Consider the following 19,334-nt stretch of genomic DNA (forward strand, 5'->3'; position numbering starts at 1 on the left):
CTTTAAATTAAGACTATAAAACTCATATGATATTAATGTTATAAATTTAATGATAATCAAATCGTTATTTTTCTTGTTTTAATAATTTCGTTATTTTAGAGAAATTTTTTTCTCTCATTTGCCACGGCGATTAAATTTTGTGTTGTAAATTTTAATCATAAAAAAATAAATAACGCGGATAATAATACGACGTCGCATGACAAATATCCGATGAAATGGCGGGAAAATGATCACCCTCTATACTTGACTCGGTAGCTAGCGCCAACTGACCTTAGGGTTCATTCAAGTTAAAACTTGAAACAAGCTTGCTGAGAAGCCATTTGTTGCGGAGTTGAAGACGAAAGGAATCGAAGAAAAAATGCCAACGTACAAGATCAGGGGAATCGACGTCGATTTCCCGTACGAAGCCTACGATTCGCAGATCGTTTACATGGACAAAGTCATCCAATCCCTTCAGGAGGTAAACCACGCATTTTTCGATTATTCGATTCTCTTTTCCACTTCACGGTTGATGATTCATTATTGTTAACAATAACAACAATTTGTATTGTGCTGTGGATTTTGATTTTTTGTGCGTTTGTGTTACTGTGGCATGGCAGAACTGCAATGCACTGTTGGAGAGTCCCACAGGAACTGGTAAAACGTTGTGTCTTCTCTGTGCTACCTTGGCGTGGCGCAGGAGTTTCGGAAATTTCAGATTTGGTTTGAGCATGAACGCAGGTGATAAGTCCGAGGATAAAACCGAGATTTTGCCTTCGTCCCTGCCATCGTCCCCGCCCTCGCAATCTGAGTCCTCAGGTTTACCTACAATAGTATATACTTCGCGCACTCACAGCCAGATCCGTCAGGTGATTCAAGAGCTGAAACGATCGTCTTACAGGTAAATTTATACCTTGCAACATCTTTTATTTTCTTAACTTTTTGCCTTTTCAAATGAAGTTTCTGTAAATTAATGATTTATAAATTTTCTGGTAATGTACTGTTCAATGTGATTCTAATTCCGATAATGTCATGTATAGTTTTTGTGGTGATATAAGTGTGCTAGGCCTAGGCATAAGCTTAAATGGTAGTCGTTGTTCATATGCAGGCCTAAGATGATAGTATTAGGATCTAGGGAGCAGCTTTGCATTCATGATAAAGTGAAGTCACTTCACGGGAAAACACAAACAAATGCTTGTCGAGCACTCTGCCAAAAGCGTAGAGGGAAGCAACGATGCAATCATTTACCTCAAGTTGCTGGTAACCTTTTAAGCAACTCCCATGGATACTGTCTAGACAGTTAAAATTTTATGTATGACCACCGTATAGTGTTATGCATTTCTGGAGTTAATGCACTGCATTTCTTTCATATAAGTGGATCGGTGTCCTTTACCTGTCATGTATAAATGCTAAATCAACTTATTGCCAATTTTTTAAGAGCTTTGAAGAGTTATCATATTGACTTAGACTAGCTTGAGAGTGTTCCTGAAATTCTATTGCAGATTACTTGAAGAGCAATCCTCATCTTGGAGAAGAACCTGTAGATATTGAGGATTTGGTCAATATTGGCAAGAGTTTTGGGCCGTAGGTTTTCTTAGCTATGCTGTTTCTTTTTATAACTCTTTTATAAGAAAACCTTATTTACTATTGGCTCTTTACTCATCTGTATTCTTTTTGTCCTTTTTTAATCCCAATTAAATTGTTGATTGTTTGGACTTATATTTTAAAATTCCTGTCTGCTTTTCTCAGGTGTCCTTATTATTTATCAAAGGAGCTCCATAAGTCTGTGGATATAGTATTTGCTCCATACAACTATCTTATTGATCATGCATATAGAAAATCTCTGCAACTTTCATGGAGCAATAGTATACTCATATTTGATGAAGCTCACAACCTTGTAAGATGTTACAAATTTGTGATTGAGGAATATGATCTTCTGTGTGGAACTATTAATTGTCAAACTGTTAATATATGTTTAGTATTTGCCTTATTGCTATCCTGTCAATGTATTATTGAAGCTTGTTCATGCTATTCAAGTTTGCTTGTTTTTATTTACCAACAGTTATCTTTGTGCAGGAAGGCATATGTGCTGATGCAGCCTCCTTTGATTTGCCTTCGTGGCTTCTAACGGCTTGCATTTCTGAGGCTCAAAAATGTGTTGACCTTTCAATAGAAAGAAGAGAAAAATCAAATGATAAGTCACAGAATCCAGATGATTTTGCGATCCTTAGAGGTGTGTTGTATAGTTGCAAAAGTTCCAGTTCCAATTTCTCTACACAATGTCATGATGCATGCTTTAACTTATTTTGGCAGCCTATTGAGAAAAAGTTATATATGCTAAAGTTTGTTTATTTTATGTTTACTTGATTTTCTGGTGGACAGCTAACTGTCTTCACGTTGCGTTCTTTTTTTTAAATTTTCTGCTCAGGATGCTTTGAGAATTGTTTGCTGTATATTTTTTGGCTTCTAAGGTACAGGATGATGTTTTCATTCTTTCAGCACTTCTTCTAAAACTTGAAAAGCGGATTGCTCAGGTGCCTATTGAATCAAAGGAGTTGGGATACACCAAACCTGGGCCTTATATATATGAACTGCTAGCTGATCTTAACATCACTTCCAAGACTTTTAAAAAGCTTTCCGCGATAATTGCAGCTGCTTCAACCCTTATTGAGGAGGATAACCAGCAGAAATCAACTGGTACCATCTGCAGGTTGGATAGCATTGGTGAAATTCTTGACATTGTTTTCAAGGGTGGAAGAACTACTCATGCTACATACTATCGAGTAAGTTCTCTTAGGGTGTGCTTACGTGTTTGGTTTTGGGGAATTTTGGAGGGTTAACTCCATGAACGAGTTTTATTATTTGGAGGGAAAGGGTTTGGGGTTTTTGTTAGCCCTCCAAACCCCCCTCTCCCCCAATTTTCAAGTTCCCCCCAAATATATTTTTTTGGGGGGGGGGGGGGGAGAGGGGTTTGTTTCATTTTAAATTTGTAGAAATATATAATAAGCCCTCCAAACCCCTATTCCTTACCTGTTTTAAACTCTTGAACAAGAGGGGGTTTTAAAATCTTAAGCCTTCCCTTTCCTTCCCATCGCAACTTGTGAGCACTCCCTTAGTTTTTCATATTTCATGTGATGGTTTTGGTTGTCTTGTTTCTCTATAGTATTTCTTGGTCTTGCTTTGTATATTTTTACTTCCCTTGTACTATGATATCTAACCATTTAAGCTTTATTTCTTACATAAAAGGTTCATGTGCGGGAGTTCGAAGCTAGGACTGCCAATGGGTCTAAAGGTACTTCTCAACTTATTATAATAGGTTGGGTGACATTTATGTTTAAATGGAGCTGAAATGGTCTCAATATTTTTCACTTAACTAGCTTTCCATCTGTTTTGCTCTACCCATCAAATTTCTCAGCCAATCTATTTTACAATTTTGATGCATTTAAAATAAGTTTAGAAGTTTTATATAATATGTCATGTTGAAGCATTTGGGACACATGTTTTCTGGGTGGTCTCTCAACAGGAATAAGCATGTGTAAGTTTAACTTGGATCTTTTCTAATATATAATACACCTGACAGATGTAATAGGTGGCTGTGTTTCCAGTAGAATGTAGAGCTTTCACTGCTTTCAAACTTCGTTCTACAGACATTCTGACTTGTTTTCTACAGATTTTTATAGTATCAGAATTTTAAACATCTTTTCATTATCAGTTGTTATATCTTGATATTCTGATGCTGCAGGAAATGTGTCAAGGACACTCAGCTGGTGGTGTTTTAATCCTGGAATAGCCATGGAAGAATTTCATAGGTTGGGAGTCAGGTCTATTATATTGACATCAGGGACATTATCCCCCATGGATTCTTTTGCTCAGGAACTGAAACTGTAAGTTCCTTTTCTTGCTGGTTATGTTTCATCTGACAATATGTTTGTTGTCATTAACTACTGGAGTTGATTCTGGTCATCTCAGAGATTTCCCCATTCAGCTGGAAAATCCACATGTAATAACCCCAAATCAGATATGGGCTGGAGTTGTACCAGTTGGTCCTTCAGGACGTACTTTTAACTCCTCCTACCGCACTCGCGATTCTCAAGAGTACAGGCAGGAACTTGGAAATGCAATTGGTATGTGACACTCTTATGTATATACAGTGTTTGGAGAAGTTTTATTTCTTTATACCTGAAAACTGCATATCTACTCAAAGGAATCAAAATTGCACTTTTTGAAATCTCATTTATGGTGTGAGCACTGAGCAGTGTATTCCTGTGATGGATGCTTTTATGTCTTGGGTGCATTTCTGACTTTGGAGTTCTTAAGATTGACTGTTTTTTGCTAGTCAAACATATTATTGTTGCGCATGTTGTAATTTGGGAATTTTGATAGTTTTTAGTTGTACACGAATCATTCTTGGAAAGGTATGACTATGAGGTATAGTTTATATTGATTTTGGCTATGGATTTATATAATTGATCTTAATCACCTGAGTTTGGGACGAGATAGAGTTTAAGCTGCCATATGATTTGATAATTTGTGTTCTTATCTAGTAATTAATTTGGAGAAGGACATGAGATGTGGCATTGTTTAAGGCAGACAACTATTTAGGTTTGATTATGATATTGCATAACCACATCAAGAACTTATGATAGGATGCTGAAATGTAAGGGAGAAAACTTAATTCAGACACCAAAAGTTACTATTGTATATATTTATTTATTTGCATGATTTTATATGTGCTATGATATGATTTCATTAAAACTAAAGAAAATTCTATGCATTTACACTATAATAGAAAGCCAGGAACCTGACAGAATGGGGAAAAGAAAAACTGGGGATAGCTAATGACTGCCTACAAATTCATTTTCATGTTGTATTGCAGTAAATTTGGCCCGAATTGTTCCTGATGGACTTCTTGTATTCTTCCCCTCTTACTACCTTTTGGACCAATGCATTGGGTGCTGGAAAAGCTTGGTAAGAATCCAAACCACAAACCTAATGAAGGGCCGAATCTATTTGCTCTTGGCTCATGGTGCATTTTTTTTTTCAGAGTAATGAAACTTCAACGTCCATATGGGAGAGAATTTGCAAACACAAAAAACCAGTTATAGAACCTAGGGAATCTTCATTATTTCCCTCATCAATCAAGGTAAAATTATTGTTTATGTCATGTCACGTCAGTTAGTTGTATAATCAGCAGAGCAATATGAATTAGGCTTAATCAATTCTTGATATGTAGCATGGTTAAAACAGCATTCTTTCATAATTATCATTTGGATGTTTTATATCCTAAAGTGGACCTGTATTGTGGTGTTTCTTTTTTCTTTTTCTTCTTTTTTTTTTGAAAAAAAAAAAAACAGGATTACATATCTAAGTTGAAAGACACCTCCACATCTGGAGCAGTTTTCTTTGCTGTTTGTCGTGGTAAGGTATGGCTTGATTACAGTTGTTGATAAACAACTTACCATTGTGTTCTCATATGCATCATATGTAGTATGTTACACAGATGGGTATGCATACTTGTACTAATATGATACATGCGTATAGCCATATGGTGACTTGATGAGAGGGGGGATGGCAATATTTTTTAAAATTCTAGGATGCAATAACATGTAGACAATAAAATATTTCAAATATTTAGTCATATGTAATTCAGATAGAAAGATTTATAAAAGAACTAAATAAGCATTATACCAGAGATTGTACTGCAAAGCAACCAATAGCTTATTTTCTCACTTGGATGCATCTGAAGTTCACTTGTGCCAATACATTGCAAATAAACTTTTTTTCTCCATCTAAATAGGTAAGTGAAGGATTAGATTTTGCGGATCATGCTGGAAGAGCTGTGGTAATTACTGGTTTGCCATATGCTACATATACTGATCCTAAGGTTTGATAATCTTCTTTTCTTTTTCCATTTTCTTTTTTCAGTCCTCTGATATTTGAGAATTAGTTTGGCTTGAACATGTGGATCTAATTGCAGCCATTGAACATTCTAATACTAAATAATTGTTTCTGTATGTATGTGTTTATTAACAAATTGCACTCATTTGGGTTAACTCGCTAAAACAGGTTCGTCTAAAACGTGAATACTTGGATCAACAATCTCATCCACGCGGAGAATTAGTCAAGGTTATGTTTGTTTACTTGACCCAAATGTTGAGAACTTATACATGACATACATACTTATTTTATGTGGTGCATAAACAGGTTTTAACTGGAGATGAGTGGTATAACCAACAAGCCTCCCGAGCTGTGAACCAAGCTGTTGGACGTGTCATTCGCCATCGACATGACTATGGAGCAATTATTTTCTGTGATGAAAGGTTTTAACCCTTAGTTGTTTTGATCTACTGTAAAATACATATCATGGAAGCAAGTAACAAAGTTCTTTATATGCTTCCTGAAACAATGCTCTCTCTCTCTCTCCAGCATCTCACTTCATACAATGACTGAAGTATTAATGTAAATTGGAGTTGATATTGTCATAATAATATGATATGATCTACTTAGATTGTTTTATCTAAATTTACTGCAACGCAGACACAAATCTAAGCCAGTTAATACATGTATCAAGATACGCGTTTGTATTTTCTTTATTATGTCTCAACTCTCAAGGAATGTTATGAAACCTTTGTAATTATTAATTTGGGCTTTGTCCCATACCAGTTTTTTATTAGGTTTATTCTTAATCCTGAAGTGGTTTACAGGTTTGCACATCCACATCGTCAGTCCCAAGTCTCTCGATGGATACAACCTCACATCAAGGTGCTATTCTGCACCAGAGTTGTCTTTTTGAAATTCTTTTAATGTACTGAACTACTGATTGGTTTGTTAATCTTGCAGTGTTTCTCAAGATTTGGAGAAGTTGTTTATACACTAACCCGGTTTTTTCGAGATGTAACAATCCGTGGACCTACAAAGCTATCATTATTAGAGGTTGATGATGGGGGTCAGTGTCCTCCAGTTCTACATCTTTTTGTTTTGTTTTTTGTGTCAACTTGTGGTCCCTACTTCCTACCTCAGTTTTTGACTGTTATACTAAAATGTACTTAAAAGATATTGAGGGTTTTAGATAGGTAGATGTGAAAAACATAGAGCAAAGGATTTTGTATGATATGCAAATATATTTTGATATTATATATTTCATGTAATATTTTTGGGGCAACATGCAAGTGAATTGCTTTAGTGAATCTATACTAGAACTGTACTGAATTTTTCTTTTGATCTTCCATGTCTGTATATATGAATTTGATGTCTTGCAGAGAACAACTTTTTTATATTCTTATTTTTCTACTAAAAATATCATTGAGACAGATTCTGCTTCTTCACACAGGAAATGTGGGAGAAATTACATCAGCTGATCCCTATGATGATAAATTTAATGTTGAAAAACTTCTCTCACCTGTGGTAACTCCTTGAGTGTTGTAATGATTCTTATTTTGTAAATCATATAAAGCTACTATGGCTTTATGGCTTGTTAATCGTTGTATTTGTACATGCAGGCTACACCAGTGGCTGAAAGTCTTGGTACTAGAAAAGGCAGTACTTCATTCCTTGGAAAAATTATGCCTGCTAATCGATCATCTCTGGCGTCTGATGATTGCAACATTGTAGATTGTGTAAGTTCAAGAGATAAATGTGGCAGAATTTTTCTTGGAAAGAAGACTGTGATATCACAAGAACATGAATTGGTTGATTTGACTGATACTCGTCAACTGGGTGAAAAATCAAAGGATACGCTGATAGCACCTTGTTCAGTCAAGAAACGTAGATTTATAACAGGAGAGTACAACCTGCAGCAACAGTTTAGAGATTCTCACGAGCCTTCATGTGGTATAAATTCTTTCAATCAATTGGCTCATTCCTGTTTCAAATTTTGTGAATCATAGAAATATCAGTAGATTTATAATGCATTGTCAAAATGGTCAAGGTAGCGGAGAATTGCAATGTAAGGATGAAGGGACCTTCCAAAAGAGAAGTCTGGAGATCGATAGTCAAAGAGGTGATCTTCCTGGTGATTCTGCACCTTCTGCTACTAATGAAACCCAAGGATCAGCATTCCTTGCTCAGGTGGTATTCATTATATGTGATACTTTGATCTGCCTACATGCATGAGATGTTGGATCTCACCATCTTTGTGTTGCTTTCCTGTCTGAAGTATTTATTTTGCCTCTTGCTTTCCCTCTATTTTGGTATTCTGCATTCTGTTGAGTGTACTTTAATTTTTCTAATGTCACTGACATGCTTCTTCATTGGACTGTAACACTGTCCCTCTTACACTGGTGGGAAGACTTTTGGCTGCCCGTCACTGGCTTCCTTTACTATTGACTCTGTCCTATGCTATAAATCGATACAGTCTAGAGAAAAATCACTAAACATTTTGCAACATAACCTGGCATAAATGAAGCCCTTTGTAGGTGATGTCAAATGTTACTGCTTGGAATGCAGGTTTATTCTGTATTTTACCTAGTTTTGCTTATCCTTGTAGGTAGGTGAGAATATTTCCGAAGTATTGAGTCTAGTGTTTTTGCTAAGCTGAGGTTGATGTACATATCAAGTTTACTTGGATTCACTAACTATAAGTTTCAGGTTATTTGGATGTGGTTCTTTTAAATGCTTATATTCCAAATGAATCCGTATCCCCCAAAATGATGCATTTTCATTTAGAAGCAGAAATACCTTTTGTTAGCCTCAACCCTTCTGGTATTGTGAATGTGGTTGTTAACATGGCAATAATTTTCCGTTCGTTACTTGTGATGCTAAGTTTGGAGTAAGATACTTTGTTTTAATCATATGGCCTACAGGTTCGAGAGAAGCTCAGTGCTTCAGAATATATAGACTTTGTGGGTTATATGAAGGCACTAAAGACCAAAGCAATGAAGATCGGTGAAGTTTTGCAGTGCATTTGTAGACTCTTCTCAGGACCCGAGAGACTACCTCTACTTAAAAGGTATGACTATTTAGTGAAAGTATAATACTAAAACCGGTCTTTCCTCCATTGAAGCTGTCCTTGTTAGTTGTTACCATTTGTCAGTAGCCAATGCTTGTTTTCTTTACTACTATAACATCCTTGTAGTATATGAGCATTAAGAAATAAGTCATATAATTTGATATGCCAAGTAAGCACTGTGAAGTAGCTACTTCTCTGGCTTCGGATTTCTAGTTATCATTTCCTTGCATGATTCCTCCTTTCACATGATGAAAAGTTTTGAAAACATACTTTTGACATTTGATCAAATTAAAATGGATGTTAAATTTATCATGTCATTCTCATCTTCTGCACAACAGGTTCAAGGATTACATCCCAGCAAAGTATCATTCCTTGTATGAGCATTATGTTGGGGAGAAAAAGTTAGTGGAAGGCTAATCAAATATGCTCAGCTCATGGCTATCTCTTACAATTTTTCGGCTAGAACTCAGGTGCACCTTTAGCATATCTCATGGATTTTGTGACTGAGGATGTGGGAAGGAATTAATGCATGACGTAGAACTTGTAAGTTTACTAGGATGTTAGGTTGTGTTTGGTTAGTGTCTCAAAAAGATAGAGACATAGACACAAAGACACATAGATATGAACACAAAGATACACAAATTTTATAACATGTTTGATGATAATGCACAAGACACATCTATTTAATTCCAAAGTCAATTTTACCCCAAACCAAAACAACCTCAACACCACTACCACCACCACCTCTAATTTCCATTGCCACCACTATCGTCATTACTAATTTTCAATTTTATCTCTAATTAAAATTAACTACTCTAATTAAATATCAGTTACAAAATTCAAATTAAAAGAAAAATGGAATAATTAAAAAAATAAATAGAAACAAATCTAACAAAAACAGATCTGAGAGGGAGGGTGAGGGTTTGTTGAGGTTGTGGATGACAAGCAAAGAGGGTAGCGGCAAAATGATGACGGGAATGATGACGTTGATGGTGGAGGGCAACGCAGTGGACGACGAGTGAAGAGGGCAGCGACGAATACAGATCTGGAGGCGAGGTGAGGGAGGCGTCGGCGTGCGCAAGAGAAGGAGAAAGAGAGGCAGTCAAAGACACGACAACAACGTTGACAGGGAGGCGGGGCCGGGGCAGGGGCAAAGGGGGGAGAGAGAGAGAGAAGGCAGAAGAGAGGCGAACAAAGGAGGGAGGCAGTGGCAACACCGGTAGTGGCGGCAGCAGCAATGGTAGAAGGAGAAGGAAGTGGTAGAATGGAGGTAGGAAAGTGGATGGAACTGACAAAGGGAGGAGAGGGGGAGTTAGGAGGGTTAGGGTAAAGGACAAGATTGGAATTTTAAAAAATAATCAGGGATAGAATTGGAAAATTGTGTCATGGATTGTGTCTTAGTGTCACATATTGAAAGAAGGAAAAGTATAGGGAGCCAATGGTCTAAGCGTACAATGTGTACAATAGAGGTAGAGATATGACCATTAGTGTTACATTATCCTGTTAGGTTACGCTTTTGGGATGAGTGGGTTCATGACATGGTATTAGAGTTCTAGATCCGAAAGGTCAAGGGTTCGATCCTTGGTGAACTCCCTAAATTAACTTAAGTTTTTAGAATGAGTGATTTTATGACATGAGATGTTTATTATATGTTTTTTATGTGTATTTATGTATAACCGTGTCTATTAAAATTGTGTCTCAATAAACAAACGGTGTACTACGTACTACCGTATCCATCTGGTGGACATAGACATGAACCAAACGGGCCGTTATATCTAACACCGTGATCAGGCATTTGAATCAGGAATTGGTTGTTGATATTTATTAAAATGTTTAGTTATTTTATTTTTAAGGCCTGTATGTAATCCAACCTCTCGAAATAAATCCTCTGTTCACCTGGATATGATGATATTTTCATTATTATATCAATTATTTGAGAACAAACATGCATCTCACATTCTCACTCCCATAGCAGCCTATTCTATGAAGCATTTGTTATACCCCCAAGAGGAAATGCAGTGCGTTTTTATAGTTGTTTTTGGTCTCTGTTCCATGGACCTAATTTATGTCCGAACTCTTGATCTTAATGCATGAAGCTACATTGAAATTAATATAGATTGTATGTTATTAAGCAACCAAAAAATATTATATGTTGTTTTGTCAGCATTTTTAAGTTTTAGTTTGCATTTCCAATATGCGTTTATCTGTTTTCAGATTCAATTCGTTGTTTATTATCAATTTGGTATCTTTTGAAGGCAGTTCTGAAAAGTGAAAACGAATTATCCCATAAGTAGGTTGTCATGCTTTTACCTCCAAGTCTCAATTCACAAACGGGTTGTGAAGTCCTTCTTACCATTGTACTAATTCATAATCTAAGGAGAACTGAGGATATGCTTGGGCCTTGATGCTATTGCAACTATGGGAGTGAATGGAAGATTGTTTTCCCCTATTTGGAGGATGGAGGCACCGTCCGAATATTTTCCCACCAATTTGCTTGTGAGATCACTGGTCCTTCAATTTGGAGGGTGTAGAAGGCTTCATGGGATTGCTTTCCACCATTTGACACGTGAGATTCTGTGCCCCAATTTGGAGGGTGTAGGAGGCACCGTTGGGGGAAAAATCCAAATATATTAAGGTTTAGTCTTAAACAATAAACAGACTAAAACAAAGGATGTTACTGTTTTCTTTCCTTGTGCATATATGTTATAAGTATATAACTAAGGCAAAACAAAAAATGTGAAATACTCTTTTTTTTTTGTGGGATAGAGGTTCACCCTGGCTTTAATCTTGACAAGTTTATCATTTTTATATATGAAAATTCCAGTTCAAACTACAGAATAAATGACTTGGTTTATTTTTAAAGCACATAGTTTTCAATAAGAAACTATAGAATTTTGTGTTTTAGGATTACAAAGTAGAATTCTTTCACTATCGCTTCATGTGTATCTGTACCTTATTTCCTATTGTTAATACGATACTAAGTAGCGTCCGGAACAACGTTATCTTCTCCAAGAAAGAATAGTGTTCGATTGTAATGCAAGGGGACCATGATATAGGCAATTTCACCATCAATAACAGTGATGTCTTACCGAAAAATACTTCAGAGTTAAATCACAAAGTTATGAGGAGAGTGATCATTTTTCTTCCGGACCACTCAAAATCACATGGTATTATTGCTTACAGCATGCGATTCCTAAGGAGGAATTAAGCAGGAAAAATACTAAACTTGAAACTCATCACTCATCCACGATTTCTTAAAACGTGATGATGAAAATTGTGACAATTCACTTGCAGCTGTATTTATGTCAAATAATGTCAAATCATCTAAAGATTTTTGACTAGCAACTACTATGGCTGCAAGTGAATTTTCACTTTAAGAAAAATCATGAATTAGAGGACCCAAATTCTAAGGTAAATTCTTTGGTCTTCTTCGCTACTCCCCTACCAAACCTAACAGTTCGAACGCTCCGGGGATGGGGATCCGTCATTTCAGAATTCGGACGCATGGCAGCGGTGACATCCACGAAGGCATTGAGTATGAACTTGTGCGACTTCTTCTCGTTTAGTCTAAGGTAAGAAAGCAATAGCTCCTCCATGAACTCCCAATCAATTACCTTTCCATGGCTTTTGAACCTCGCTTCCACCACGTCCTGCATGGAGCGCCGAAAATCCTCGTACGGGCTCGAACTGCTTCTCAACAGAGCGATGCAGTTCTCAGGGAGCTTCTCATTCTCATGATGATTTTCATCATTCGAGGATGAATCGGTGTTCGTTACAGTCGAGTTTGAGCTCGATCCTGCATAGTGATGATCATCACCACTTCGTGTTAAACCATCGTCCAGGAACAGTGATCCCGACAAACCAGTTTTCACGAAGAATCTGTTCGATCCACCGAGGTCGCGTGGTGTTTCCGCCAACCTCAATGAATCGAACATCGGTATTAGTTTTGCACCTTGATCGTGTTGGATCTGTCCCGATGAATCTACTCTTTTGTTGCTGGTGTTGTAGTCTTCGTTTTCTTCACCTTCTCTGAAATACAGAGACTTGAAATTCTCGTAGAGGAAGCGATCAACGTCGGCTAGGGTGGCCGCATCGTCTTTGTGGTTGTTGCTGTTGTTGCCGCCGCGACCACCACCGTGAGAATCATCAAAGGCAAAAGAAGGTGTCCTTGGGTGCTTGCATGCTGCGATGATCCAGTTTTTGGAGGAGAAAAATGAAAACGAGTTAAACGGTTTCTGTGACTGGTTTTGTGATGAATGGCGAGGGCTTTTAACCTTAGCAAGGTAGTCTTGAAGGGTTTTCTGAACCTTCTTCGGCATCTTGCTTCCTTCTTTTCTTTTGTTATTGTATTGTATATTGTAGTTATGAGAATGTGGATGAATGAAGTGGTGCAAGGGAAAGCGTGTGTGTGGTTATAAATAAAAGAACACTAATGAATGGGCATAGAAAGAATATGCAATAATCCTTGATTATGATAATTCTCAAGGAAAAATATAATCATGTTTGACAAACTTGGGTTATGTCTCATTTATTTATAAGTGTGTTTTGTTAGAGAAGAATTTGGTAGAAAGCATGAGCTTGGCTGAGGATCATGCCTCTCGGCCGAATCCTATTGAAAAAGGAAAAGTATAATTTGGTTCAATGGATGTGAATTCGTTGACTACTGTATTATATTTTGTCAATTTTATAGTATTTATTATTTGGCGTCTAGTTTTTTTCTAACTTCTTTTTTATAATAAATTTTAAATATTTAAAAGTTATTTATTTTTATATTTTTAAAAATACATATTAATTTTTAATTTTTTAATAAATTAAATACTAATTCTTAGACATAGTAACACTCAAATAATTAATGGAGATATATTATTGAAAATTCATGAACTACTATTGCCGTGCCGGGATGCCGAGTTTAAAATTGTTTCGAGGCAAATTGAGTGGCTGACAAATTAGTTAAAGAGGAATTAAAATAAAATGTTAGTAATACTTTGTAGTCTCGGTAAAGTGAAGAGCTGGTAGAATTACTACGCGGCGGTTTATAAAGTGAAAAGTTGGTAGAGTTGCTACGCTTTAACGGCGGTTTGAAAATGTAACGGTTATCTTTTGAAGTACGCGGCGGTTTATAAAGTGAAAAGTTGGTAGAATTGTTACGCTTTAACGGCGGTTTCAAAATGTAACGGTTATCTTTTAAATTATGCGAGTTTTCTTTAATTTCTTTTAGACAATAGAAAAAAAGTGATTAACTTTTTTTTTATTTCTTATTTTAAGATGTAATACTATGTTCTCATTAAATACTATAATTGACCAATTAAAAATGCACTTTTTGTAAAATAAATTATAATTCTCTTATCTACTTCTCTCTTTTTTTTTTCTATTTTTCTCTATCCTTCTCACTCTATATATAATTTATTAAATATTTATATATTGTTATCTAATTCAATAAGCAAATATCTCACATGATATTTTCTTATTAAAATTGAGAGAAAATATTTCTCTCCAAATTTAATAAACTCCCTAAATTCTCTCATCTATCTCTCTCCCTTTTTTTTATTTCTCTTTATGCTTTCCACTCTATGTATAATTTATAATTTATATTAGTAATGTGAAAAATTAAAAATGTGTCATCCGATATTTTTTTATTATAATTAAAATAATTTTTTATTTTTAAAATTAACAAACTCCCTCTCTGAGTCTTCATCTTTAACTTTTTATCTCTTTTCTTTTATTTTCTATTTTTTTATCTTTTTGTTCTAAAAAAATAAAGTTAACAAAATAATATAATTCAAATAAAAATTATTATTATTATTATTATTATTATTATTATTATTATTATATATATATATTTTTAAATTTTTTATTTAATTTTAAATTTTTACTGTTTAAATTTTAAATACTAACTTTTAGACATAGTAACACTCAGATGATTAATGAAGATATATTATTGAAAATTTATGAGCTGCTTCTGCAATGCTGGGAGGTTGACTTCAAAGTTGTTTCGAGAGAGACAAACTGAGTGGCTGACAAATTGGTCAAAGAGGAATTAAAATAAAATGTTAGCAATACTTTGTGGGCACCGTATTCGATGGTCCCATAATGTTTGGACCATTAAATGGTCCTATAACAAAACATGTTTTTTAAATTTTTTTAACAACGGTTAAATAGTTCTTTTATAATTTTAATTACAAATTAATCCTATATATTTTATTTAATTATAAAAATTATTTTTTATTTTATAAATTATTATTTTATCATTTATCTATTATGTTTATTAACAATCAAAATAAAAAACAATAGCGAATTAGATCTTTCATTGATCGTAATAAATTTTTTGGCCATTTCAATCAATTAAAAGTTTATATTTGATCTTTATTTGAAAATCAATCGATTGGATTATCAAAACAAATCGATTGAATTTCAGGTTTTCCATAACTCAATCGATTGAAAATTGTAAGGGCAGCATGATTTTCGCAAAAATTAATTGATTGGTTATATTACCCAATCGATTGAATAATGACTAAAATCTTGGTTTTTTAAAATTCAATCGATTTCTTATATTACCCAATCGATTGAATGCTCCAAAGCAACTTGAGGTCTCACAATTCAATCGATTGGTTGTGTTACCCAATTGATTGAAGTCATCAAAGCAATATGAATTTGCCCAATTCAATCGATTGGTTGTGTTACCCAATCGATTGAATTGTGTACTACGCCATTTTCAATTTTCTTATTGTTTTTATAAATTATTATCTTATTATACATCTATCTAACTTTAAAATTCTATATTTAATTTTTAAGACTTTATTTTGATTTAGATACTCTAATCTTATATTTTCTTTAATATTAACATTATAAATTGGTGAATAATCTATCACCAATTATTCAATCCCACCATTAGAATAGTGTATCAATCTCTTTATGTATCATGAGAGAGTGGTGCAGACTAATGACTCAATGCCTAGGTAGTTATAATGTCTCTTGACTTACCCTTTTTTAAAATGATGTATTGGCTGGTAGGGGTGTAAGTTACCGAACCGGACCGAATTTTACCGCAAAACCGAACCGAAATTTACAACAACCGAAAAGAAAACCGAAAAAATCGGTTTTTTTGGTTTTTTTCGAATTAAACCGATCGGTTTGGTTCGGTTTTCGATTGGCTCAGTAAAAACCAAACCGAACCAAACCGAACCGAAATATTGGTTCAGAAACCTTGTTTTTACACATTTACCCTTTAACCTTGTTGTTTTGCTAGACATTTTTAATTGTTTTTGTTTTATGTTTAATTAAGTTGAATTTGTATTGGATTTGGATGTGATAAACTCTTGTTTTTCTAGTTTATTGAAGGTTTTAAATTTCATTTTATGGCATTTTAAATTTAGATAAGTAGGTGTAAAAAAACCGAAAAAACCGACCAAACCAAACCGCCGTTGGTTCGGTTCGGTTCGGTTCGGTTGCTCAAACTGCAGCCAACCGAACGGTTGGTCTCTTTGAAGAACCGATCAGGTCGGTTCGGTTGGTTTTCGATCCAAAACCGAACCGAACCGAGCCGATTACACCCCTATTGGCTGGTAATGAATATTCTTATTTTTTACAGGAAATTTGTTGCTTGAAATGTTTCTCCTTTTTGAGAAATTCATCTCAAACACCCCCAACTGAAAATACCGGTAGTACAGGGGATATTGGCGGTGCAGGAGATATTCAATATTCCCCTATTTTAACTACTTTTTATGTCTGCTCAAATGTTTTGTATTAAAATCCAATTATCATGTGTTCTTCATCGTATAGAATGGCGAATTACCGAGTGATACTGGTGTTATCTCCGGAACTGTAAAACAGATGTTTGATATATTTGGAGGCTCAGAATGCAGAGCACAACATGAAAGTAACATTATTAGAGCTTTACAATGAGAAAATAACGGATCGTGTGCCTCCTGAGAAAACTGTAAAATCTGAAAATGATAAGTCTAAAAGTCATATTACTCTAACAAAGGATTGGAAAGGGAGCTTCTATTGTTAATCTAGGAAGAATTGATTAAAAATTTGTAATATATATACTTCATATATGTCTTAGCAATATATAAACAGATTATTAAAATTGATATATATTGCATGGTGTTTTTTTTCCTAGTCAAGATTCAATAGAGAGGTCAAATCTTGAACAAATGAAAAGAACAAAATAAAATGCAAACAAATAAAAAGATATGGAATTTTTTTACATAAATTAATTATATAAAATAAAATATAATTCACAAGACATAAAATTTGTATGGTATTGTTGTTGAAATAATAAATAAAAAGGACATTACTTCATCATAAAAATATGAATTCTTTAAATTAAAATATCTCTATAGTGCATAGAAATAGAGTAAAATTGTAAAAGATTTCAATTGATTGGATAACACAACCAATCGATTGAATTGGACAAATTCATATTGTTTTGATGACTTTAATCGATTGGGTAACACAACCAATCGATTGAATTCTGAAATCTCAAATTGTTTTGAAGCATTCAATCGATTGGATAGTATAAGCAATCGATTAAATTTTAAAAAACTCACATTTTAGTCATTGTTCACTTGATTGGGTAATATGATCAATCGATTGATTTTTGCAAAAACCATGCTGCCTTACAATTTTCAATCGATTGTTTTGTGATAACTTGTAGTCCAATCGATTGAGTGATGGAAAACCTAAAATTTAATCGATTGTTTTAATAATTCATTATTGTTTTTTTATGATATACATATTTTTTAAGTTTTTTATTTAATTTTAAATTTTTATTGTTTAAATACTAACTTTTAGACATAGTAATACTCAGGTAATTAATAAAAATATATTATTGAAAATTTATGAGCCGCATATGCGGCGCTGAGAGGTCGAGTTCAAAGTTGTTTCGAAAGAGGCAAAGTGGCTGACAAATTGATCAAAGAAGAATTAAAATAAAATGTTAGCAATACTATGTGATCTCAGTAAAATAAAATAAAAAAAAAGCTGGTAGAGTTGCTATCCCTTAATTGCTATTTGAAGATGTAATTGTTGTCTTTTGAATTTAGCTGAGTTTTCTTTAATTCCTTCATCAAAAAAATGATTGACTTTCTTTTATTTCTTATTTTAAGATGTAATCTATTTACTCATTAAATACTATAATTGACTAATTGAAAATATACTTTTTGTAAAATATATTATAATTCTTTTATCTACTTCTTTTTTTTTCTATTTCTCTTTACCCTTCTCATTCTATATATAATTTATTTATTATATATTTATATATTATTATCTAATTTAATAAACAAATGTCTCATATAACATTCTCTTATTATAATTGAGAAAAAATATTTCTCTTCAAATTTAATAAACTCCCTTCCTAGATTCTTTTATCTATCTCTCTTCCTTTTTATTTTTCTTTACCCTTTCCAAGCTATGTATAATTTATATTAGTAATGTGAGAAATTAAAACGTGTCGTCCGATATTTTTTTATTATAATTAAAATAATATTTTTCTTTTAAAATTAACAAACTCCCTCTTTGCATCTTTATCTTTATCTTTCTCTCTTTCTTTTATTTCATTTTCTATTTTTTTATCTTTTGTTCTACAAAAAATAAAGTTATCAAAATAATATAATTTAAATAAAAAATATTATTATTATTATATATATATATTTTTTAATTTTTTTATTTAATTTTAAAATTTTACTGTTTAAATACTATCTTTTAGACATAGTAACACTCAGATAATTTAATGAAGATATATTATTGAAAATTTATAAGCTGCTTCTGCGTTGCTGGGTGGTCGAGTTCAAAGTTATTCCGAGAGAGGCAAAATGAGTGACTGATAAATTGGTCAAAGAGAAATTAAAATAAGATGTTAGTAATACTTTGTGGTCTCAGTAAAATAAAAAGTTTGTAGAATTGCTATCTCTTAATTGCGATTTGAAGATGTATTTGTTATCTTTTGAATTTTTGCGTCGTTAATTCCTTTTAGAGAACAGCAAAAAAGTGATGGACTTTCTTTTATTTTTTATTTTAAAATGTAATACTATTTTTTTATTAAATACTATAATTGACCAATTAAAAATATATTTTTTGTAAAATATATTATAATTCTCTCATCTACTTCTCTCATTTTTTTATTTCTCTTTACCTTTTTCACTCTATATATAATTTATTATATATTTATATATTATTATCTAATTTAATAAGCAAATGTTTCACATGACATTCTCTTATTAGAATTGGAAGAAAATACTTCTCTCTAAATTTAATAAATTTTCTACCTAAATTCTCTTATCTATTTCTCTTTATTTTTTTATTTCTGTTTATCCTTCCCATTCTATATATAATTTATAATTTATATTAGTAATGTGAACAATTAAAATCTATCATATGATATTTTTTATTATAATTAAAATAATTT

General features: G+C 33.4%; 2 protein-coding genes across 7 annotated transcripts; one reads left to right on the forward strand and one right to left on the reverse strand.

The window, feature by feature from the left end:
- Window positions 1-223: 223 nt before the first annotated feature.
- On the forward strand, window positions 224-11,768 carry LOC112770712 (regulator of telomere elongation helicase 1 homolog). Of its 6 annotated transcripts, none has more exons than XR_011876409.1 (24): window positions 224-460; window positions 600-880; window positions 1,088-1,239; window positions 1,482-1,563; window positions 1,729-1,876; window positions 2,056-2,212; window positions 2,479-2,762; window positions 3,226-3,271; window positions 3,722-3,863; window positions 3,949-4,103; window positions 4,856-4,947; window positions 5,024-5,122; window positions 5,334-5,402; window positions 5,777-5,863; window positions 6,046-6,105; window positions 6,184-6,299; window positions 6,684-6,741; window positions 6,820-6,925; window positions 7,310-7,383; window positions 7,479-7,809; window positions 7,907-8,046; window positions 8,781-8,926; window positions 9,265-9,396; window positions 11,141-11,768. XR_011876409.1 is itself a non-coding variant. In XM_072225565.1 (23 exons), the coding sequence occupies exons 1-23, from the start codon at window positions 359-361 to the stop codon at window positions 9,341-9,343; spliced, it is 3,006 nt and encodes a 1,001-aa protein (XP_072081666.1). In that variant the 5' UTR covers window positions 224-358; the 3' UTR covers window positions 9,344-9,620. The 6 variants fall into 6 exon arrangements, 1 of the variants encoding a protein (XP_072081666.1); XR_011876407.1 differs by having other exon boundaries at window positions 11,182-11,768; XR_011876408.1 differs by having other exon boundaries at window positions 11,186-11,768.
- Window positions 11,769-11,979: 211 nt separating this feature from the next.
- Window positions 11,980-13,628, reverse strand: LOC112770713 (transcription repressor OFP14). Its single transcript, XM_025815093.3, has one exon. The coding sequence runs from the start codon at window positions 13,243-13,245 to the stop codon at window positions 12,310-12,312; it is 936 nt and encodes a 311-aa protein (XP_025670878.1). The 5' UTR covers window positions 13,246-13,628; the 3' UTR covers window positions 11,980-12,309.
- Window positions 13,629-19,334: the final 5,706 nt, after the last annotated feature.

This window comes from Arachis hypogaea, chromosome 18 (assembly GCF_003086295.3).
Source record: "Arachis hypogaea cultivar Tifrunner chromosome 18, arahy.Tifrunner.gnm2.J5K5, whole genome shotgun sequence".
In the NCBI taxonomy this organism is placed as follows: domain Eukaryota; kingdom Viridiplantae; phylum Streptophyta; class Magnoliopsida; order Fabales; family Fabaceae; genus Arachis; species Arachis hypogaea.